Source organism: Anomalospiza imberbis, chromosome 12 (assembly GCF_031753505.1).
Source record: "Anomalospiza imberbis isolate Cuckoo-Finch-1a 21T00152 chromosome 12, ASM3175350v1, whole genome shotgun sequence".
Classification (NCBI taxonomy): Eukaryota; Metazoa; Chordata; class Aves; order Passeriformes; family Viduidae; genus Anomalospiza; species Anomalospiza imberbis.
In genome coordinates, this window is record NC_089692.1 from 7,502,711 (window position 1) to 7,527,800 (window position 25,090).

At 41.8% G+C, this 25,090-nt stretch overlaps 1 protein-coding gene and 1 long non-coding RNA gene across 4 annotated transcripts in view; one reads left to right on the top strand and one right to left on the bottom strand.

Moving 5' to 3' along the window:
• Positions 1 to 24,491, bottom strand: part of NETO2 (neuropilin and tolloid like 2) — a 31,826-nt gene extending 7,335 nt beyond the window's left edge. Inside the window, exons 1-7 of the mRNA XM_068202644.1 lie at positions 24,147 to 24,491; positions 12,396 to 12,452; positions 10,812 to 10,952; positions 8,729 to 8,977; positions 6,585 to 6,629; positions 6,368 to 6,495; positions 1,753 to 1,981 (exon numbers count right to left, since the gene is read on the bottom strand). Coding sequence (XP_068058745.1) covers positions 1,753 to 1,981; positions 6,368 to 6,495; positions 6,585 to 6,629; positions 8,729 to 8,977; positions 10,812 to 10,952; positions 12,396 to 12,452; positions 24,147 to 24,180 — 883 coding nt within the window. The 5' untranslated portion in view covers positions 24,181 to 24,491. The remainder of the gene's footprint in view (positions 1 to 1,752; positions 1,982 to 6,367; positions 6,496 to 6,584; positions 6,630 to 8,728; positions 8,978 to 10,811; positions 10,953 to 12,395; positions 12,453 to 24,146) is intronic.
• LOC137481137 (uncharacterized) overlaps positions 1 to 25,090 on the top strand; it is a 115,032-nt gene that overhangs the window by 34,070 nt on the left and 55,872 nt on the right. The gene's annotated exons all lie outside the window — the stretch shown is intronic.

Below are 25,090 nucleotides of genomic sequence, written 5' to 3' on the forward strand. Positions count from 1 at the left end.
CTAGATTATATAAAAATACTTGAAACACTTTACAGGCACATACTTTTCAATGACCCTATTCAAGAAAGGGAGTATCTCAGGTAAATAACAATAACCACATACCTTTGCAGATGTTCTTCTGCCAATGACTTTTGAGTTGCTTTAAACTCATAAACTTGGAAAGTTATCTACATTTAGGAGTATTTAGTATTTCAACCTCTTGCATTGAAAATCCCCCACAACCCCCCAAAAAATCCAGACTCAACAACAACAAAAAACCCACTCCAATAATTATAATATAAATAGATAATTTCCCTGGCAAAATTCATAGCATTTTCTACATTGAAAGCTGGAATACCTTGCACTATCACCAATGTTAATAATTGTATTGAAATGAAAGCTAGTAAAAAAGCAGTTATCAATTTTTGCAAGCTGTACTTAAACCTGACATTTATTTAAATTCTCAATATCTAAAGCTTATTGAATGCTTCTTGTAGGTTAAGCAATAGACTAGCTTGAAGCATGCAACTGTTCCTTACTACCATGTACTCAAAGTAAGCCAGAATCTATTTCTCTTATACATATCTGTTATTTTAGAAAGGTTGTTTTATAAAAAGTAGCTTTTCTACTATGTTAAAATTTACTGTATTAAGGAACAGAACATAAAAGTTACCTGTTACCTGTAACCTGAACTTCATGCAAGTTAGTGACCAGGATCTTGTTCAGGACTGGCTACAGACATGTTCTGTCAGGAAAGTCATTTTTTGTCAGCTAATCTGTACTATTTATTCTTCAAGCAGAACTTTTTGAAAACCTTTAGCACAAGCATAGGTCTGATTTCCTGAAATGGGAACATTTCATTCATCTCTCCCCATGTATCTCAGATCTGCTCTGCAGTTCTGAACTCAGTCTGCTTTAGTGCCATATAAATGGCACTGCAATGGTTCTGCAATGTGAATATGTAAGGCATATTCTGTAAATATGTGAGGCAACAAAATTCCATTCAGGTACAACACTCTTAGAAGAAAAAAATCTCACAAAAAAAATCTGCTTTCAAGAAACATCTTAATTTATGATGAGAATAAAGACTATCTCTAACCCAGGCTATGGTATCCAAACAAAAATCCAGATGGCATTTACAACTCAGCTTTAATTAGAGCCTTCTTGAATAAATTTGAATTTAACTACTTATCTATGGTTGTGCAGCACCACAGGGCTTTGCTGAGGGAGCACATGTGGGGTCCATTAGAGCCAAATGCAGCTGAGGATAAGGGAGCAGCTTGGCTGGAGGGCTGGAGTTCCAGACCCACAACTGAAGATAGAGCTGTGTTTAGGAAGGAGAGCAAGACTTTACAGCATCAGGCATGTTTTCTACTCTTCTGAACATCCAGTGTGGCCTTAAGAAGAGCCTGTTGTGGTGTCTGGCAGGGAACTGGGTGCTAGTGGGAGAGCACACTTCAGTCCCACTGCTGTCTTTTTGAAGTCTGTGCTCATTTGTAGGGAAGGATGTGCCTTTGTGAGAAGGATGTAGCCTAGGGCACTATTGCTGAATTCAAGTGGAAAATAAGCCTTTTAAGAATGGAGGAAAGCTTTTCTTCAGGAGCTATGTTAGAAATGTAATAAAGCAATTATTTAATTTACCTGCTAGTATGTGAAGGAAACAGAAACAACCTTTGTCATCTATTCCAGCTGCTCAAAATACAGCTGATGCTTTCCCTAAAATACTTGAAGTACCTCAGTACCAGAAGAATGGGCACTTTTAGATCTACTTACGATCCACAAAGGAAGTGAAGAGCATTCTGAATCTGCTCAGTCTGCTGCCTTCATCCGCCCACATCCGCACCACCCCTGTCCCTGTCTGCAGCGTCACATCGTTGGCCACTGTGCTGCAGAACTTGGCCTTCAGGTTTTCAATGGAGCTGCTCCCATCATACACAGCTACAAAGTTCCTTTTGCATTCATTGGAATGCTCCATTTGATAGTCCAGAAATCGCATATAGATCTATTAGAAAAGAGGGATCAATGTCTTTAGGAGAAGAAATACAGAGAGTTTTCTTTCTTAGCAAATCTTGAATAAGATGTTTTCTTCTTCCCTTACACATAAATGTAGTTCCCAATTCACAACACTTTTAAACTTAGATTTTCTCATTAGATGTCCATGTGGAGCACTACCTGACATTTGTCTTGGGTATCCGTTTCACTTCTCCCTGTTCCCTAAAACAATCTTTACTTACAAATTTACTGTATTTCTCCTCCCTTTGGGAAAACACTACAAAGCAACACACTTGGTGAAGAAACCCCCAAGAAGCTGTGCTGAATGTGAAGTCTGTTTCTCTAGAAAGAGATATAAAGAATGCATACATGTACTGAAATAATTTTTAAAGTATTTTGACTGTTCTCTTTCCTTTCTTTCTAATTCATAAAAACAATGTTAAAATATAGGGGAAGGAGTCTAGTCAGAAAAGCTCTGAAGTAAAATAAGGAAATTAAAATTTATTGCTTCAGAATGAAAGCTAATTACTGAACCATAGCTGTGTTATGGAAGACACAAACCATGAAGTCAGGAGTAATTTGAATAAAAATGGAAACGAGAAAGAAGTAAGCTGGCTGTGTAGGAAGAATTAGTGAATTTAAACTAATCTTTATACTTCTAAAAGCAGAAATCTAATCCAAGGGAAAGTAGCATATGTGTTAGAACACATGCAGCAAGGAAATTAGAAGATTGAGATGGTATTTAAAGAGCAAGTAAATAATTTATTTTGCTGGAGAAGGAAACTCGTGCAAGATTGTAATTCAGTTAAAATTACATTTACACATCAAAAGGCTTTTGAAATTCTTCAATGGCTGTATTGGAATTCTCAAAATTCTTCTGAAAATTTTGAGATATGAAACCAAGTCACTTAAGCATGCTGCAAAGGCCATTTGAGACTTTAACAATTCTTAGACAGCCATTGTGTAGCCAGAGAAGCGATGTGCCCAGGTGGAGGCTGAGGCGCTGCTCCGCTGCCCACGGGCTCTCCTGCGCGTTGCTGCGCTCAGCCCGCCGCAGCCGGGGCTGTGTGAGCACCGCTCCCGACCTCCTGTCCCGCCCTGCCAGGGCACAGCAGAGCCCTGCCCGGGGCCGACACCGAGCCCTGCACACCGGGGCTGTGTGCACCTGCCCGGGGCTGACACCGAGCCCTGCACACCGGGGCTGTGTGCATCTGCTAGGGACCGACACCGAGCCCTGCACACCGGGGCTGTGTGCACCTGCCCAGGGCTGACACCGAGCCCTGCACACCGGGGCCGTGTGCATCTGCCCGGGGCTGACACCGAGCCCTGCACACCGGGGCTGTGTGCACCTGCCCGGGGCTGACACCGAGCCCTGCACACCGGGGCCGTGTGCACCTGCCCGGGGCTGACACCGAGCCCTGCACACCGGGGCTGTGTGCACCTGCCCGGGACCGACACCGAGCCCTGCACACCGGGGCTGTGTGCACCTGCCCGGGGCTGACACCGAGCCCTGCACACCGGGGCTGTGTGCATCTGCCCGGGACTGACACCGAGCCCTGCACACCGGGGCTGTGTGCATCTGCTAGGGACCGACACCGAGCCCTGCACACCGGGGCTGTGTGCACCTGCCCGGGGCTGACACCGAGCCCTGCACACCGGGGCTGACACCGAGCCCTGCACACCGGGGCTGTGTGCATCTGCCCGGGACTGACACCGAGCCCTGCACACCGGGGCTGTGTGCATCCGCCCGGGGCTGACACCGAGCCCTGCACACCGGGGCTGTGTGCATCTGCCCGGGGCTGACACCGAGCCCTGCACACCGGGGCTGTGTGCACCTGCCCGGGGCTGACACCGAGCCCTGCACACCGGGGCTGTGTGCATCTGCCCGGGGCTGACACCGAGCCCTGCACACCGGGGCTGTGTGCACCTGCCCGGGGCTGACACCGAGCCCTGCACACCGGGGCTGTGTGCACCTGCCCGGGGCTGACACCGAGCCCTGCACACCGGGGCTGTGTGCACCTGCCCGGGGCTGACACCGAGCCCTGCACACCGGGGCTGTGTGCATCTGCCCGGGACCGACACCGAGCCCTGCACACTGGGGCTGTGTGCATCTGCTAGGGACCGACACCGAGCCCTGCACACCGGGGCTGTGTGCACCTGCCCGGGGCTGACACCGAGCCCTGCACACCGGGGCTGACACCGAGCCCTGCACACCGGGGCTGTGTGCACCTGCCCGGGGCCGACACCGAGCCCTGCACACCGGGGCTGTGTGCATCTGCCCGGGGCCGACACCGAGCCCTGCACACCGGGGCTGTGTGCATCTGCCAAGGACTCTGGGAGCCCTGCTCAGGTGGGGTGATGGAGGTCAGGGCAGATGGATCCCACTCTTGGGCTCTAGAACCCAGTTTGCTGCCCCTTTGCCATAGCTCGTTACCAACCACCTCTGGGACACAAAACAAGATATTCCCCTCCCCATTCCTACACCTCTCAGGCTTTATTGAAAACATGGTAAAAGAGAAGGACAGGGGACACTTGTACTCTGTGGCTTTTCCTTTCCAGTGCTTCCAGAGGCAGGTTGGCCAGCACTGCCTTTCCTTGCACATTCTGTCTGAAGGTGCAGCCAGTGCCATATTGGCTCATGCCTCACCTCACTGTTTTGTGATTTTCTGCATACATATTTTTTTCTTTTCTTCCATTTTCTTCCCCACCCCCCCCACCCCCTGCTGTTTTTGTTAAGATTTACTGCTGGAAATTCTCAGCTACATTGAGAACCTGTTCTCAATTGATGACTTATGTCGAAAACATGGATGTAAGCTGCAATTGCTAGTATTTGGGCTTAGAGATGGTATTTTCCTTTAATGATTGACTTCATATATCTGCTACGAAGTTACAATGGAAACTAAAAATAATTTAGCACACTTTTAGTAGAGCTATTATTTGTATGATAACAAAGGAATAATCCCATTAAAAGTGCTCACCTCTTCACAAGCTCCTTTGGATTAATGTGCTAGGCAAGTATAAAAGGTCCACACTCTTACATTAGATTAATTATTCTGGTAATTTTATGAAATCTGGACATAATTTATTAAGTGTCTGCTTTACACATTTTAAAAGTACTTTGCTGGACTTGTGTCAGTTTGAAAAGTTTATTTTTATTACAAAATCAAATTGAGGAATTTAAAAATGTCTCTTCTTACTTTTCTCAAGAGACTGCACTGTATCAGATCTTATGGATTTTATCATCATAATTCTGCCTGAACTGAAGCTTGAGAAACCACTGTCAGAATACTAAGAATTATTTTTCTGTAATGTTTTAAATCAATAATTTAGGATGATGATCTAATTTCAGGACTCACCCAACTATAACTCTGCCTTCTGGCAACATTCAATAATTTATTAAAATACTTAAGCACAAGACCCAGTGCACTCAAGTGGCAATGTAGAGAGAAAATGGGTTTGTTATTGTTTCTGGAAGAACTACATCTATTACTTAGACTAGTATAGGGCTCTTGGGAATTGACTCACTTCCTCAGAGGCTCAAATATATTAATGGACTTTTAATTTCTTCCATGTTTTGTCCTCTTATTATCATCTTTTTGGTTACTGTTTTAGAATGCACTTGCAAGGTGGTTAACAGGGCTGGTTAGGTTAAGTGTTAGGAGTGCGTAAGAAGGCAGAGGGAAGGTTTGTTATCTTGGCAGCTACTGCTTCAAAATATTTTTTAATTTTTATGTATGTGCAAGCAGAAGCAAAATTAAAGATGTGCATGCTCTATGGAGAAAAGTACATGCTCTTCTGTGCAACACAGTTAATGAATATGATTCTGCAACTAATATGATTCAGGCTTTAGCTATTGTATTTTGGGGTTGTGAATAGGATTTTATCCTGCTGTCTGCCTAACAAGGTAAAGTCTTTCAATTTAGTTCAGACTACTGAAGAAAGTGGGTTTCAAGGTGCTGGATTGTGAATTAGATGGGAGAAGCAGGCACATGTTCTGTTGACTTTGAACAGAACCAAATTCTCCAATACAACCACTGGAGGCAAAACATTAAGTTTTGGCAGTGAGATTTACTGGAAATCACTGAAGATATCAGCCAGCATTTTTGCCTGCAGTCTTCCAGTAAAACCAGGATCCAAGTCAAATGCCCCTGAAAATTGTTGCTTAAACAGTTCTCACAGTTATTTGGTATTTGAAGCTTCAAATAATAGGAAGCCAGCACTATGGACTTATATACATTTAATTTCAGAAAAAAATCTCTCTCTGAATTTCCTAAGTGACTGCTACATGACTCATTTCAGTGAAGTACAACATAATGCAAATCACAGTTAGTGACCATTACCTGTTGCCACTGTCATGGAAACCCATTATATACTGAATTCTATGAACAAAACCCACCTTAGCATTTGGAGTGGCTTTAATTGTCCAGATACAGTCAACTGCTTGTCCTGGTTTTGTTTTTCCTTCTTGTTCTACTTGACTGGAACGTACTATTCCGTCAGCTCCTGAGAGCTCAAATTGGCAGTCTAGTGAAAAGATAGACCTTGCTGTCAAATACAATATGACATTAATTTAAAATTTCATGTATAAAGAAATTGTTACTGTAATACTATACCTGGGATGGGATTTAAAATACCTCCTAGGTAAGTGAAGTCAGGATCTGTAATAGAAAGAAGTCAGGAATCACCAGGGCTATCAGTGCTTGAGAATCACTTCAAGCTTTAGTATTATCTGCAGATTATGTCCATTTTTTATTATGTCACCAAAAGAAATTGCCAGAAGGTTTACTGAATCAATTGGAGCATATAGAGACAAAGTTTTTTTTAGATGAGAACATTATGCCACAAAGATTGACCTTATGTGAAAAAGGTAATTCTATCCTGACAGCTCAGATTTCTACCAAGCATAACACCAAAAATAACTATTCAGTATTTTGTTCCTACATTATATTCTGAATTTAACTATGTCAGTTTTCACTGAAACCATTCCACAAGAGTACAGGGGATCTTTCTCTGTGCAAAAAGCTTATTTAGATATATTTTATCAGAGTGCTGTCTATGTAGTTCTGAACAATTTGAACTGAGCTTAGCAGAATATATCAACACTTAGAAATTGCTGACTGCTCTTAAAAAAGAATGTGAAGAAGGCTGTTCAATCCTAAAGGTACTTTTCCCTGAGTTATCTGTCTCTCTTGTATTAGGCCACGTAGAACAGCTCTAGACATGTTTATGAAATGTTGTTCTAGGCAAAGGAAGCACTAGTTAATGCAAAAGTGCACAATGGTTTGGTACAAAGTTCTTTTCCAAATGAAGGTCCAGAGTTTGGCTCTTTCTGTGATCCTATATTTTTTCTATAGGAATGATTAATTCTTTTTTATATAGGAAGTTTATCACTTCCCCTAGAATGCCTGAGTCCTGAGCTTAAGACTCAGCACAGTTCAGAACATGCCTTCTTTGCCCTCCTTTTTTTATTTACCTATAGTGAAAATCTATGATCACTACATGCAAAATTCTGCAAGGTTTTCAGCCTTCTTTGTAAGCTGATTTTTTAATGAAGCAGGAGTATGTGCATATGTTCCCTTTCATTTTCACAACCATAAAATATTTTACCACACTTCATATAAACGAAGAGGAAGGAAAAGAATAATATCAGTCCTTAAATTGCTGTAATCTATTGTGAAAATAATATACAGTTTAAATGTATATTTAAAGATCCAGCCTGCAACTATGGTAATTTAGTTTTGAAAGTGATGTTGATGAAATGGCTTTGGAAATGGACTTAGCATATTGCATAAGTACTGTCCCTGTGAAAACATTTTTATCATGTAATTCCCAATGCTTTGGTCACCATGTTAATCTGAAGTTTCTGAGTCTAAATCCCTAAGTAGTAATATATAATCATGAATTGTGTTTTCATGTGCTCTAGGGGTAAAGTTAACATGAAGAAGTTATGTTTGTGTATACATTTATGAAAGTGGTGGAGCTGAAACTTGTATATTGCCTTTTGTCCCAAAGGACAATAAAATGCTGATAACTACATAGTATCTATGAAGTACAATAGTCAAGCATTGCACAAGGACATCAGGTCAAGTTTTCATGTAAGAAGGATGCCCGGCCAGGTTTAAGTAGCTCCACAGAGCAGATGTAATTTTTGTTTGTCTAAAGGCACTGTCAGCACATTGTCCTCTCCTTTGCACCTGTGAACTACACAGCACTCTGAGCAAAGAGCAGCTCTGTTGTCTGAGCCCAATCCAGTTATACCAAGAGCTCATGCTTAGACTGTGCAGATATTTGGTCTGGGTTTTCAGAATGGAGGTTTAACATGTTTTGCATCTGGCTAGAGTGCTACTGTAGAGTTGCTTCAGGTGTTTTTGTCTGGTGTCTTACATGCCTAGAAGAGAGGTTGGTGAAAAGGCAGCTCTTTGCATACGTTGTCTTTCCTTTCCTACCACTGCTGAAACTGGTACAAGTAGACAAGTAAATAAGGGTGCTGCTGAAGACTTCAGTGTGAACAAGCTCAACTATCTTCCTCTCTAGCAAACTACAGATCTGTAATTTCCTTCAGTCAAGATTCCCCAAGTGCTTTTAGCCATGTGGCCTGTAGGATTAGCAGGACTGAGACTGTGGCTATCACAATGTCACTGTGCCTCCATAAGTGCTCATGCTGAAATACAGCTCTAGGCTGAGAGGACAAACACACCCACAGAGTTCAATGGGAGCAGATAGTCATTAACTCCGTCAGAATTTTAGACATCTTTACCTGGTATAAATGAGTACTTTGCTTGAAATCCCTTTCCTTCCAGCTCCTCATCAGAAATAAACTTGATCCACATAAATCTCCCTGTTGATCTAATTAGTGCAGGACTTTTCAGACCACAGTAACGATTAATGAGAGGGGAGAACCCAAAAGGTCCATCTCGAACCTCCAGGTGATCAAACCGACATTCAAATGAGGGTTCTATGTAATAAGGTTCATCAAAGGTCAACTCAATTCTTTGTCGTGGAGCAGCTAGACATAAAAAAAATTGAGCAAAAGATTAAATGAAGATCTTGATGAAAAAACACAAAGACATGAAGTAACGAAGAGACAGGCCTCCAAAACAGCAAGATAAAAAAGAAACTGGAAACTTCTCAAAGAAACATCTGCAGTCTGCTACAAAAATTTTAGATATTATTTTTTAAAAGTTACTTTTGCATAGAACCATGCAAAATTTTTTTCTTGCTGATCTTAATTGTTGAAAATTCAGAAATCGTATTAATTTAATGCAGCACATATAACATATATGAACATACATAGAAAGGTATTCAAACAAGGTTACATATTAAGATATAAATTAAAACAAGTGTTCTGTGAAAGCAAAATACAAAAAAAAAGAAGAAAAAACACTGAGCTATGCAGAAAAGAATGGAAAAGAGAAAGATAGGAATAACAACTCACTATTTCTTAAACATAAAGTCCAAATTTGTAGATCATTTCACAGAAGACATCTTTTATTAAAATATTCAGGGAAGTGTAAGTGCTTCATGTATGTCAGTAATATGCAGGTGGCTACAGATTGCATATTGGTGAGTCTGAGCCTGTGGCAGGATTGGGATCACAGCCCTAAATCCTGACTCTCACATCCGTGGTTTGGATCCCAAGACTTTCTCCTGTAAGAATGGCTTTAGTGCTCCTCATTCTTGGCACCGGCTGTGCTATGTGAACTTCCCGATCCTGGCTGGGATCTGGAGTGACAGCTCTGAGGAATCACACGCTGCCTGCTTTTCCTGAATGCCAAAAGGATTTACTCTGGCATCTCCAACCCTCCCGTCAGACCTTCTGCCTCACTCACAAGAGCTACACGCATTTGGAGCTGCTGTGAATGTTGGCAGAGGTCTGCATGAAGGAGCAGATCTTGGCTAGAAATTCTGGAAGACCTTGGCCCCACTCAGGCACACACAGTGTTTCTGTGGAAGGACTGAGGAGAGCTGGAAGCTGCTCCTGTGCCCCAGCCCTGCAGCTGGACAGGCTGGCTGCTCCCTGGGGCATTCCTGGGCAGGCAAGGTGCAAAACCAAGATGTGCATGGGAACAAGCAAAAAGGAGGGGCCCGTGAACCACTACTGTGCTGTACAAATAAAAATTCATCAACCCTCATTACTTAAAATATTTCAATTAATTGATATGAATCTGATGATTAGGTTGACAAATATTTTTAGCTGACTTCAGTGGGTTTTGGGTGCATTCTAATAAGAGGAAAAATAATTGGAGTGTCTCAAGTCTTCCAGCCTTTATTTAAGATATTCTCATTGGAATATGCTTTTATTCTAGTTAATGACATTTTTTTGTCCTCATCACATTATTTTAATAGTAACCTCAGCAGTGCTAACAAATCTCTGTATTTTTAGTACAGTGCTATGGCAGCCAGATATATCTTTTTTTATTAATGAAGGACAGCATAAAGGTTTTCTGCTGGTGAGGTAGAAGAATACAGCATGGTGTGAAATAGCCTTCATCTTTTGCAATCTATTATCAGTGATATTAAGGTAACAAGCTACAATTTTTATCTTACGAATTCCATATCTTCATAGATTACAGTAGATATACTGCTCCTTTTCCTGGCTGTGAGGATATGTCTTATTCTATATAGCTATTTTTTTACTGTTTACATTTCTTATTTATTTGTTGTTATAACTTGAGAGAGAAAATTTAGCTTCTTGTTCAAGTAAATGGCTGTAGAATCATTATATTACCAGTATGGCCATGCAATCCTTTACAGCAGTGTAAGATGACAGTTTTAACAGTTCAAGATTTTCCACTTAACAGTAAGATTACAGCAAAACAAAACAGAAATGAAGCATGTACCTTCTAAGATATAGATGCACTCTTGATTGGGTGGGTACATGTTTGGGTAATTTGGTGAAGCAAAATGTCCTCCATTACTGGTCCGGACCCAGTTGTCACACTGAGTGGGAGGAATGCGATTCACTCCAATATTTTGCCCACCTTAAGCAAAAAAAAACATTGATAAAATAAGTTTCTTCTGCAAGCATGCAGATTTGATAAAGTAAAATTCTGGCATGATACATAGCCTATAAGGAAGAAAGTAATTTATTTTGGTTGCAAGACCTCTTGAAAGGCATTCATTAATATCTATCTAAGAAAATCTTATGTTTAATTTTGTGGTGGGGTATATCCTAAAGAAATCACAGTTTTTGAATATCAAATATATCCAGAGATCCTTAGAAAGGAGGGGGAGTAATTTTTTTTTCCCCAACTCAGTTCAGGTTTTTGATACTCTTCTTTGTAAGTGAAATAGTCACAGTGGCTGCCAATACCATTATTTTATGGGTTATGTAATCTCCGTTCCTATGTAAATATAATCAGAAATATTTGTCAGCTTTCGCTGGTTTTGACCCTGATTCCAGAATATGCTAATGTGGAATATCTATTTACAGTAATTTGTTGGAATACAGGATGTTTGTAACAGAATGAATTTCAGTATGCAAATACACTAAATACAGCAATAGCAGTTAAAAAAATTCCTAGATTGCCCTGGTATGTTAGGGTCTCATTTAGGCTCAAAGCTCCTCTTCTGGATGTACAGGGAAATGTGTTCTGGGACTGAGATTATGCAGTTTAGTAAGGTAATTCTTCATGCTGGATCATTCACAGAGCTTGGTTCAGATTTCCTCAATCACGGAGATGAGGTTGGGAATAATGTGATCTCTGATACTATTAAATACCTTTGGCCCTTCTCCTTGGTATCCACAGAACTGCAGAGAGTAAGACATAGGATATGTATTTTCTGCTCGATATTTCCTAAATCTCACAGGGTACTCATAGTATTATTTGTATTTACACACTTTTAATTTGCAGACCTGTGAGAGGACATCCATGCTGGTACAGGTCTTAGATGCCTCCAGTAAATTACATCGCCTTCCACTGGTATCTTGACAGCTTTTTGATTTATGGGGGTGAAAACTCTCTCTCTTCTGCAGAAATTTTTCAAGGAAATTCTGTAGGTGGCAGTTCAAGGAATTCTTCTCTCTTAAGTGTGGGTAATCCCACATATAAAAAATAAGGTTTGTGAAATTGATTCCTTCCCCACTCAGCAGGCTTCAAAAATGTTTGTGGGTGGACTATTTGAAAAGCTTGTTGTCAGATACAGAAAACATGAATTTCTGTGGTAGTTTCTTTCCCACGTCTAACATCTAAAACTGTAGAACTTTACCTGGGAAAGTGAAACTTCCATGTTCTTTGTGACTACATGGTTTTGTTCTTTTGGGAGAAAATGCAGCAAATGGGGGAAAATGGAAAATAGTGCAATTCATACTGGTAATTCAAGAGCTATTCATATCTGAATACAAACATTTCACTTATATTGCTCAATTAAAAGTTATAAAACTGTTCAATTTTTAAGAAAAAATCATCAAACTAAAATTTTACCTTGTGTCTTCTGTGCAACAGCAATGCCTTCCACTACCAGGATTGTTACAAGCAACACTGATGAGAGAAATTGGACAGGAAAAACATCAGTAATTCTTCAAAGTTATAGACCATTTTCTGCAGTCCCAGTTCATGCAAATCCTAGCATCACTGACCAAAACAACTCAGAACATATAAAAATATGTAATTAATTTATGTGTTTTCTTTAAAATTTCAACTCATGAAACCAGTACAGTCTATGTGCACTGATTCTTCTTCCAGGTTCCTCAAGAAAGCATGTATAAGAACAGCAATTCATTATTTGAGGGGACTTTTAAGAATATTTTCTAGAGTTTACATGGTATCTGTTGTCTATAAGACTTTTATATCCTGAAACAAGATGCTTCACTGCTATAATGAATCATATTTATCCTAAAACTCTATTTGCATAATGTGTGCAGAAGACTTCTCCAGCTTCCAAGAAATTAATCCAGACCACAGGAGACACTGCATGGTCTTAACCCCTCCATAGATTTCAGATTTGTGCTTGCAAGACTGGTTGTTGTGATGCTGCCACACAATACCAGTGATTTCTGCAAATGATGAGGCAGTAGAAAATGACAGATGCACATTCTGGAGATGGAGAGCCTCCCTCGTTCTTTCCTTCCTTTCTGGCTGTTTTACTTTTGGCCTTTCCTTCACATTTACACATTCCCTGCACCCAAGCAGCACCTGTATGAACAGCACATATGAAAACCTCCATATTCCACAGTCCATCAGCAATTAAAAAGCAGCCTTAATGTTTAGATTTTCCTAAAATGCTTTGGCAACTTTGTCACTTCAAATTGTTTAGGATTACTGGGAGGGGGAAAGAGAATGAAATAGAGTAAATTAATGTGCCACTCTTCAAATCTTTCATTTGCTTGCATCTGGACTATCTTGGAAATTCTGGACACATCTCTTACAGAACTAGCTAAGCAGGCCTGGACTGCCCTGGACAGAAGGTGGCTGAAGGGAGATAGGACACAAGTTACAAAATCACAAGTATCATTGAGATTGAGAACTGAGCAGCTACTGCTTGTCTCTTCCAGTAGAGAACCAGGGGGTGTCAGACAAAGTGAGCAAGTGGCACGTTCAAATTAAACAAAGATTTTTCTTTTTTTTTCATGCACATAATTCATAATGCACCCTTGAGGTAGAAAATTCTGTTTCATAAACCCCTTAAGCCATAAATTATTGGAAGTCTGGGATGTTCTTCTTATATATCTCGGTAAAAGAAGGTACCAAGCAAGATGGACCTTTGATGTGACCTGGTATGACCCTTCCCATGTTCTTAATCTACTTGTCAGGCAGGCATGGCCTTAGCACTGCAGGGCAAAAAGAGATTTCAGCAGGAATTTTATTGTCACATTCAAGAAATTAATTTTATTTCCCAGCCTTCCTGCCTTGTTGCTCAGGCATTTTAGTGGCTCAGTTGAAATGGTTTTTTTTCCCATCTGTGCTTTTCCCTGTGTTGCTGTTGGACTTTGAGCCCATTGGAGTTGCAGAGTGAGCATGCACTGACTGTGAACCACAGTGATCTTGACTCAACTCATCCTGCTCCTATAACACTGGCATGGATATGTTATCTTGGGAAAAGATTAAAGGAATCAAAGCCTGCTCCTGAAAGCATCCATCTAGCATTTATGTTTTATTTTGTATGTTTCTGCTTTCTTTCTTCTCGCTACCCATACTGAAGTAGACTGTGTTTCATTCTGAAAACTTTCCTCACCAACAACTGCTTTTTCCTGTGTAAGTCAGGTTCATGACTGTGGGTGTTTTCTAAAATACCATATGGATCTTGCAAACAAGTGCTATGTTCTTAGAAGCTTATTTGATTTTTAGGGATGGATTATGTTAGAGTAGGTGAAGATTTACGTAGTTTTTCAATTTCCATCTCTGCAATAATTCTGCATTTTCATCAATATTAATACACTTAAAAATATACTATCTGTCATTATCCAAATACAAAGCAGATGCTGCTAATCATTACTGACTCACCCTAGACTGAAAATTCCTCCTTCAGAAGAAAGTATCTAGCACCCATTACTGGTGTTCAGTTATGGATGTTCACTAGTCTTTAAAGCAAAAGAACAAATATCCCATCTTTATTAACATACAACTGACGTTAGTTTTCAGCTGGTTTTAGTTTTTACTATTCCTTACATAGATTATATTATTTCACAATTATTTACAGTTTATTTTTGCAGTTTCTCTGTTTAAACTGTACACTGAAAAATCCGAGTTTATGAGTTGCATGAACTTACAATGCATTTGTACTCCTGACATCACTTGTCCCTAACAGAGAATCCTGACAGTTATAGACAGTTATAAAGTTGTCAATCTCATTTCTTTTTTTTTTTTTCTACACTGCTTTTGGTGCAACACTTCAATGTTGACTTCTATAGCTAAAGTAAAGGCAGTTTCCCCAGTCCTGTGTAAATCATGTGTCAGGATGTTCTACTGAATTCACCTTTCTTAAAGATGTGCTATGCCTACCCTCTGTTTTGCAAGGAGAGCTCTGTGTAACTTACGCTGCTTCTCAAAATGCAAAATGAGCTTTGACTTTTTTTCTTAAAGCAAACACACAGAGAAATAATGAGTGAAATTAACATGTGACTAACAAAATGAATGCAAATACTCAATTTCAAGTAACAGTGAAAATCGAAGGTTTGTTGGTTTGCTTTGGTTTTTATTTAGTACAGCTCTTTACTATGGCTACCACTGTTACAATAAACATTTTTTAAAAAATTTCAGTATGCATCTACATTTATTTCAGTGATTGTACTGGTGGAAACAACATAAGAATAGATGTTCTGTTACACTAACCATTGATTTCCCTTATTGCTGATGTGGATAAAGAAACACCCTCCCTAAAAGGACTTCAGAAAGCCTGATTGGCTTTCACTAGAGCTGTACTGTTTCTATAAATAGTCCGGCGCCTGTATGCGTGTAAATGCAAACAAACAGTGCCTACTCCTTGCAGAGCAGCATGGATATGCAGGCAACTGCAGAAGATATGGGTTGAGTATTTGTCTGTCTTCCTTTTGTCTGTTGTATGGATGACTGGGAATAGTATGGGCCACCTCCTCTTTGTTCCCTGCCCTTTTCATCCTCTTCAGCTTTAACCTCTTACACCTCTCTCTTGCCCTTCCCTGGCAATGCCCATCCTTCTCATGCTCTCAACAACCCTTAAGATGTATTCAGAGTAGCCCAGATGGCAAATGTTCCAGGATCTTCCTTTGGCACTACTTTTATCCTGGTGACAGTATGATAAAGAAAAGAGGTGTCTCTGCCTAATGGTCAGGATGTGTGCTGTCTTCATCAGTGAGACATTGCTGGCAAAAAGGTGGAGAGGACTTACCTGCTCTTCCTTAGAGTACTGGGCAGGATTGCCTGAGGGAGTATTTCCTTAAACTGAGAGCACTGACACGACACAGTATAATGTGGGAAAGCCAACAGGAGTTAAGGGGCTGAAAACAAGGTCTATCAATACTCGGGATGAAAACAAAAGGAAAAAAATAATCACTCAGGATATTTTTAGACCTTTCAGACTGTTTCCATTAACCCATTTTTGTGTGCATTTTAAAAACAACAAAGCAATCTCTTGGTGTCCTAAATTCATACTACTTCCTGGAAAAATAATTTCAAATCTCACAGACTGATTTGGACAGTACAAGTCCATAAGGAGGAAGATGTCTAGGGAAGAGACAAATCCTGGAAGTTGGTGCAGTAGAGAGCTAGTGCTGAACCACTGTCCTGGTACTGCAACAGGGACAGTCACAGCAATTAGAACAGACATGAGAGACTGAACTACTTTCACTAACCGTCTTGTAGCACTTCCAGAAGGATGAAGAATGATCTTTTTATTTCTAATAAACTACAATTCAAATAGTTATTATGCACCTGAACTTACAATGGGACACAGTATTCCACTGCTCCTTTTTTTCCTCTTTTAAAGTCTCTTAGAGATCTCTCTGACATGACTATTCTTCAGTGTGAATGAAAGAGAAGTCTAGGCTTAGCTCCATAGTCTATTATGGTACAGGAAGCACAAGTAGTGAGTAAAAATGCCACTTGAACATGGCTTGCTGATGTAAGCAACAGCACGGTGCAGGATTGCATTGACTATCAAAGGGATTCAAGGTGAGCTGCTGGGTGTTTTGTTTTTACTGGAGGAGTATGGTGAGAATTCTACCAGAGGAGCCTGAGCTATGCAACACTGACCTTATGAACTTAGAGATACTTAGGTGACAAATGTAATAGAAGTTAGTGCTTCTGCACCTTACAGTGAGCTTCCACTTCATGATCTGTACCCTGCAGAACAGGCCATCCTTAAGCCAACAGCAGCGCAGACACCGAGGCACAGATCGAGGAGCTTTTATTCATTAATCTGGTATTTGTACTTGTATTTCATGAATTATGGTGCACACTCTTGTACTACCATTTAGAGCTCTGATAGTTTATACCTGTGTGAGCATGAACTAGGAACAGAGAAAAAGCAGCCAGCTTCTGTCTGTTTTTAAAAGAATGGATTTTTCATTTTCTTCACTTCTTTGCATTATATATTTTAGACCACATAGCCTGCAGACAGCTGCATAAATTTTGAAAAGTGAAGACACTAAACATACAATTCAAGTTCTCACTATTCTGTTGCTGAAGTAGACTTATGGAATAACATAAAAGAAGCCCCTGAACTGGTGTAATAAAGTGCATTGTTAGCAGAAGTCAAGATGTTCTTTGTTGGCATTTCCTTAATTTTTTAAAGTAAATCTAAGCTAAAAAAGAAAAAAAAGAAGGCAATTTCTGCATTGTAGTATATATAGGGAGGTTCACAAATGTGTGGCTCCTACTTCTCTTTAAAAATGAGAATACTATAGTTAGTTTTGCAGTAAATGGGTGCTCAACCCAATACTAAGAAATCAGCATGTTGCTTAGATAAACAAGTGCTTTAGGCTGCAAATCTGACATATGCTTGTACTTTATGGCAAAACATAGTCTTCAGATTTCATGGGATACAGTACAGCTCTGAGCTCCCTATGATATATCTTTCCCCTACTCTTTCTGCATGCTCTAGGGATCATCACACAGAGACAACAGACTCAATTTGCTGTGTGGCTCTGACAGCAGTGTCTGTCTTCAGTGGTGACAATGGGGGATCTATGCATGCAGGGCAAGCTGAATATCAAACTGGGGAGCAGTCGGGCACAACTGAGAAACATTCCACCATTTTTTAAAATAAAGACCTTATCATTTAGAGTATTACACATTCTTAGTATAATGGTAGCCAGAATCCTAGGGATAAAGATGACAGACTTTGCTTAAAGCAGGATTCATTGGATCTCTGTGCTCTGCTCCTTGGATTAGGCAGCACCTTGTACACAGATAGTCCAGATAGATGGTAACTGGGAACACACGGGTCATGCATGTTGGAAAATCTTGCTAGGATGCCTGCTTCTTTCTGGCAGATACAGCCTAGAGTAACAAATGCTTGATCTTAATTATATACTCTGTTTTGCCTTATGGGAATGGTTCCTTTTCTGTATATTCTTAAACTTAGCTCCTCATTTGCCCTGTGTACTAAAATTAGCATTACTTTCAGCAACTGCTCATCACAGTATTTCAGGTTTTATATCCATTTTTTACTCACGTGTCTAAACAGTAATATTAGCTATGAATGTGCTGGGGACATTTATGATTATTACATCCTATCCTATTCTCTGGCCAACATTAATTACATGGTTTGGTTGCTTTTAAGGACTCTGATCAAGGATTAGTTGCTGCACAAATTCAAATTGAGTGATTGACTGGTGGGTGGTCTTGTGCAATTTAGACAGACAGGTAAAGTGTCCGGACACTTTGGATTTCATTTTATTCTGTGTGCATGGTCACCTCCTTTTCTTTCAAAAAGCTTATTAACTGCTTTAGGATTCAATCCATTTTCAGCTCAGAAACACACACTGTAAATTTCAAGGAATGAGATTTTTCCCTCTGACTAGCATTTGCTATGTTTGTTAATTGACAAAAGGAACACTGGATTGCATCTGTTACTGCTGCATTTAAGGCTAACAATTCTGTTGCTACATGGCACTTTTTGAATCCCAAACATTTTTATAGTTCATAGTCTGTATACCTTCCTTAATCTATTGCAGTCTCAACAGAACATTTGCAGATAGGTAAAATGAGTATCAAAGAGCATTTAAGGTGGCTGCCTACAACTTATCCTATTAAAAGCTTCAGTGGTTTCCTCATATTGGAACATACACCAGGATTGTCACAGAATAAAGTACAGAGATGAAGGTGTGCATCAAGAAAGACATATTTTAGCTGGTTTAAGTCTCACCCAGAGCATGCTAGTGGAGCTGCCAACATATTTTTAATCCTTCTCACAGAAGCTTGATAGCAGAAGTGGGCTTTACCAGCTATTAACAGTGACTCTGGTGCCTTCTAAGATCCAAATCTTGTTAGCCATTAACTGCCAGCAGGATATCTGAATGCACTCAGGTCTATTCTCAGATATAACAGTTTCATCTCACTCCAGCTGTTTCCAGTAGGGATTCCTCTCTTCAAGATTGCCAGAGAAATAAATTGGGACTCTATCTCTGCAGAGAAACCAGGTTAACTGATTCAGGAAGTAAGTGCAGTTCTCCCACGTCCCTTTGATAAAAATCATCTCCAGAACAATTCATGCTTGGATGGATCTGTGACAGAATCCCCTCTAGGTTGGCTAAAAACATTTAACATTTCTGATCCTGTCCTCCATTAGAAATGTATAAGCAGCTGTGGGCTGCTTCATTTTGCCAGTTGCTCCACATCCTGTTACTTATAATCCATCCCTGGGTCTGTCTGCCAGCAAAACTTCTGCCAGAAGAATGATAGCTTTCATTTTAAAATAGGAACTTTCCTTTTTATATGGAAAAGCCTTTTTTTTTCATCTCCAAGCTGTGTGCAGCAAGAGACTGATGAGAAGACTGCATGTGCAAACCATGTTGATGAGGGGTTTCAAAAACCTTATTTTAAAATGTACACTGACTTCTAAGTTCAGATCATTTCCCTCTAGCTGACAGAGCTAATCCTTCTGCACATGACTATGCTGAATACATCTGTCCCAGAAATAGCTTATTCCTAGAGAAATTGGATAGTGATACTTTTGACTTAAAAATCAATCAGATTATACCAGAGTTATCTTCTCTTATTTATTAGCAATATGCTATATTTTTCAGTGGAAATAATTTCTGGAATGTCTATTATGAAATTAATATTTAAAGTACTTTTCTGCTACCTCCTTTCATGTTATGTACAAATTACAATTTTTTCTTTTCCAGCTTTTCACTCTCAGTCCCATAAAAAAAAGACTTAACTTAGTGTTCATCAATTTTACCATATGATAAAGAAGGAGGTTTTGTGAAAAGATTTCTTAACATATTGGCCATCCTTTCATGCTGCATAATGGAGTCAGCTTTGTAATAACAGAGAACTGAGTGAAGCACAAAAATAATCTGAAAGAAATTTGGGTTTTTTTTCATTAAAATTTACCTGCTGGTTTTTGTTGCAAAATTTACACTCCCCCAACCCCATATCTTGCAGTATTGAGGTGCCAGTTGCCAGTCATATGTTGACAGAGGCAGCAAGCTGTTTAAAGGTAGCAAGCTGCTTAAGTTGTCCTAGACTATAAGTGCTTCATTAATTAAAAAAAAAACAAATTGGAATGTACAAGGCAGACAAGCAGCAAGCTTCTTTGCGGTGTTAGAATCCCAGCTTGAATCCAAGACACTAAAACTTTGCTTCAGTCCAGACAGGTTGTACTCATAGTGCTGGGTTTGATTTGTATGTAAACTACACATTCTAGAGTATGTGCAATTAGCAACCCTCTTCATTTCTCCAGTGAATTATGACTTTCTGACAGGTTCATAAATGATGAATAGCCTATAAAGTTTTACTTCAAGGGTAATTTTTCTGTCTAATCTCTCCCTGTGAATTAAACCATAAGGAAGATGCTGAAAATCTTAACTTTTTCATTAGATAGGGATACATAATTTAGTAGCTCCTTTAGCTTCAATCCAGTGTTACTCTATACTCTGGCTACAGGCTACAGGTACAGCCAAATACAGGATTTACACACTGAAACTTACTATTAATACCAATGTAATTGTAACCAAGTTGTTCTGTAAAAAATATAGTGGTCATGGTCATCTATGTCTTAGGAAAAAGAGGACAATGTATTTGGAGTTATGCTTCAGGGTGGTGCATTTTGAATATGACGTTTGTATGAGTATTAAGAGCAAGATGTAAAACACTTCTGCTGAACTGCTTAGCACTACAAGTAGTTTGGAGCCTCACTTTTTTCAGTGCAGAAAAGGTGGAAAGTAGATACTGTTTTAAGTAAAAAATAATATTCTGACTTCACTTGATACTGCCTTCATTAGGGTCACTGTAGCTTCTACAGTCAGTACTTTGCTTTTGGCTTCAATGAACAAATCATGAAACTATTAGGAGATTTTTGAATAACCTTTTTTTCTGCTTGTTTTCAGCTTTTTGTTGCATTATTACACCTTTTGGTTTTGGAAATAGGCAGCCATAATTTCTAGCTTTTGTGTGGAAGGAAGCATTACTTCCTAACACTACTTGTTCATGAGAAATTAACTGTTAAAATCATGCCAAAATGCAAATGAGGAGCTGGAGCAGAATGGCAGGAAGTTAAATCATAGCAGTCCACATTCTTGCAACCTGATGGAGTTGGAAATAATTCTGTAGTCCACTGGAAGGTTGGGAATGTAGCAGTAATTTATTCTACCCCTGGCTGCTTGTTGAATTACTGGGTCAGAAGCTACAGAATTCTCTTTTTGGCTTTCTAAATTAATCCAATATATTAACTGAAATAGACCAAAACTAATGTAGAGGAAGGATTTAACTGACAGCTTGTACAGTTTTTTAAAGCAAATAACAGCATATGGAAATGAAAGAGGGAGCATATTTGAAGCATGGGAACAAGCTCTTAGCAAACACGTTTTGGGGGAATACCAGGTATGAGGATATTCAAGGCAGGTATATTTACTTCCTAAGGCTAACAGGGGCATGGCTTTATTATGAAAGCAGCTGCTTTTCTCTCTCATGAAGTGGAGGGTTATGGTGCTTTATTGTTGTAGAGCATTTTGCAAGCTGTGCCAGGCTCAGGGAATGATTCTAGCGTGTTTAAGATGTCATTGAGAACTGAAGGCAGGAGGCAAAGGCTTTGTCTTCCAACAGCCCAAATGCAGCAAGCTCTTGGCCTCCAAGAGGTTCCAGAGCCCACTGAGAAAGCAGGTGGGCATTAGCTGGGCTCCACTTGAGCAAAAGCTGCAGCCACTGAAATCTCCGGGCTGTCGTGCTCCACCAGCGCTGCTGCCTGGAGAGCTGGAGGAGAGCAAATAATCCATGCAGGATGGGACTCAGGATGAGACTTTTAGAAGTTTTGCTGAATACTATGGACAGAGACAAAGAATTACATTAAGTTTTTATTTAAATAGCCCTTGATATTGATAGCTGAGGAAGAACAGAAGAATAGCTCTAAACAAGCTTAATATAAGAAATTCCAACTGCCACAAAGTATGATGGGTTCTTTTCTGCCCTGAGGCAACAGCCACAAAATAGATTATTTGTGGATGACAGACATTCCAAGTTAAGAACAGAAGATGTTTCTAAGAAATATCTAATAAAATATGACTTCTCATGATACACTAAGCTTCATGGTACTTTGCATGTGGTTTAGCAGAGCTCCCCTAGTTCTCTACATGAAGCTATTTGTATGGAGAAAAAAAATTACTATCACTGTAGGTAGGGCTTCCACGCAGAATTTAAGCTGCAATTTGTAAAATATGGATGGTTACTTGGAATTTTATTCCCACCAATTTCCTTCTGGAACTGAATCTATACACCTATCTACAGGAATATACTTTTTTGTTTCTGATTAGGTATAATAATGGGACTGTGTAACGACTTCTATTGAAGCAGAGCTAAAAGGGAGTTTATGATGCTAAGTAATGATAGGTTGTTTCTGTAGTCATGGCAAGGGATGCATTTAGAATACTAACAGCTTATTGACTAATGGCTTTGTGTGATTTATGGATTATGAAAAATACAAAAAACTTCCTGTAGGGCGACTTTTCACCTGGACACTAGTGTGATTATAAAAAAATATACAGGTCTGTTCAGTGGAAAACCTGTACGGTCAATTTTGCAGCAATCACATATTTTTGAAATGTAATTAAATCTGTATGTGTGTAAAGTATTTAAGTAGCAGATACCACAGTTGTATTTTATGGTTGTTTTATAGTGGCTTCTGATATTTAAATATGTTACTTAAAAGAGGCAGTAGAAAAAAATCTAAATGCCTTGTCTTCCCCATGTAAGCCATATGTTCCTATGTTGTCTAAACTCAGTAGATGGCTAACAATATAGAGAGACAGACATTTATTAAGAACAAGTATCTTCTGTCTCTCAGTTATGATGTTAATAAATGAAAAATATTTTTTGAAACCCTAAAGACAAACTCCTTCATGCCAGGAACATGGGATTTTATGGCCCATGGAAACATTCTGGATTTAAAACAGACTACTTTACAACTTTCATACTATGGGAAGACATCAATGTATACACAAAACAGTTCTGCACTCTGCAGTAGTGCCTTGTTGGCTTCAATAATGCATGCAGTCACACCAACATCTCCTAACAAAATAATTTAAAATAATAATAATAAAAAAAAACTCAACAGACTGGAATCCCCATCAAGACTGCTATTGCTCAAGACGACACAGAATGCTAGAAATAATCTCTTGAGGCACAAGGTTAAGTGCCACATCAAGATTTCTAACAGAAACCACTCGCCCATTGTCGAGCTGTATAAATAACCGCACAAAGAAATGCTCGGATGAGGAGCCTTGCTCCGTTGTTTACCTCTGAACACAAATAAGTTAGAAATAAGATTTAAAAGCCTCAATAAGAAAGGCACAGGTAAACACCGGTCAGGGTGTAGCTTGTGACTGGGGCGACTGATTTTATGAAAACCTTAATGAAAACAGACCTTGTTCCCGATAACAAGTGTGATAAGCTGAACAGTGTTGAGCAGCTCGTCAGGAGAGTTCCGAAAGCAGAGAATTTTTACTGTGAAAAGACGAGCATAGGATACCGCCGGTGTCTCGGGAATATACGGGTAACTGGGGTAGAGTCGCTGCCACTGTGACCCACCTTTCTGCAGGCTGGGAACCCCCCGAACCCGAAGTGTTCCTAACGGTGGGATCCCCCAAACCCGAGGTACCGAGGTGTCCCCGCCACCGGAACCTCTCAAGCCCGAGGTGCCGAGGCGTCTCCGCCGCCTGCCCGGGACCGGGGGCAGCCCGGGATGGGTGCGGGCCCCCGGCCCGGCCCCGCGCTGGGCTCCGGCAGCCGCGGCCCCGAGCCGGCGCCGCGGCGCTGTGTCTCGCGTGGGGCAGAGCGGGGCCAGAGCGAGGCGGCCGCCGGGCAGGGACGCGGGGCCGTTGGGCGGTGCGCGGGGAGGTGCGGAGCAGCTGCCCGGGAAGAGGAGCCCCGGCAGAAGCTGGGCGGCCGCCCCTGCGCAGCCCCCGCGCCCGCCGCTCCGAAGTTTCCGCCGGCGCAGGGAGGGCGCCGGGGGCAGCGCGGGGCAGCCGAAGGGGCGGCGCCGCCGGGGGTACCGCGGTCCCCGCTCCGGCGGGGCGCCGTGCCGCCCGCGGCTCCTACCTTCCAGCACCGAGCAGAGTTTGTGCAGGGCCATTGTCTCCCGGCGGCGGCGGCGATCAGCGGCGCTCCATGGCCGCGGCGGTGCCCCCCGCGAGGGCGCTGTGCCCGCGGCTACGGCTCGGCCCCCGCCCGCCCGCGGCCATGCCCGGCGCCCCCGCGGGGCGCGCTCAGCCTCCGCCGCCCGAGCGCGGAGCCGCCGCCGCGCTCAGTCCCATCGAGAGCGGGGCGCGGCGGGCTCCGTCGAGGTTGGCCTGCCCCGGGGGACTCCACGCGCGGCGCTCAGAGCGCAGCCCCGCAGCTCCCAGCCCGACTGAAGCGCCTGCTGCTAAATGAAGCTCATTTAAGATGTGAGGGGTGTTTGCCTGGATGAGCTGCTTGTACGCATGTGCCCGCCCCCGACGGAGCCCCGCAAGCAGCCACAGCCGCAGCCGGCGGGGCCGCTGTGCTCCTCCTGCTCGGCCGGGCACCGAGGCGGGAGCAGCACCCGTTCTCACCCCGTCCCCACGGAGAGCCGGGGCCGGCCCCGTTGCAGCGCCCCGCCTCGGTCCCGCACCTCGGCCCCCGCCGTGCCTCACGCCCCAGGCCCATCCTGCCCCCCATCTGCCGGGCTTTTCCCGTGTGCGGTGCTGGGTGCCCGGAGAGCGTCCCCCACGGCGGCGGGGGCGAGCCGTGCGGCCCCTCTCCAGCACACGGTGGCTCGGATAAGCCTGAATCCCGGCTGCCCGGCTTTGTTTGGTTCTGAGTGGGTCCCGATGGGGTAAAAGGGACAAGGTGCTTCCCTTGGTCTGCCGTGGCTCCCCTTCGCCCCCTTGCTGGTGGCAGGGAGCCCGCGCGGCTCCGGCAGTGCGGCGTGCCCAGCTGCCTGCCTGGCTGCAGTGTGCTGCCTGCAGCTCCAGCGCCGGGAAAAGCCCATCACACGCTATTGTGCGGCTGTTGTTTGACAG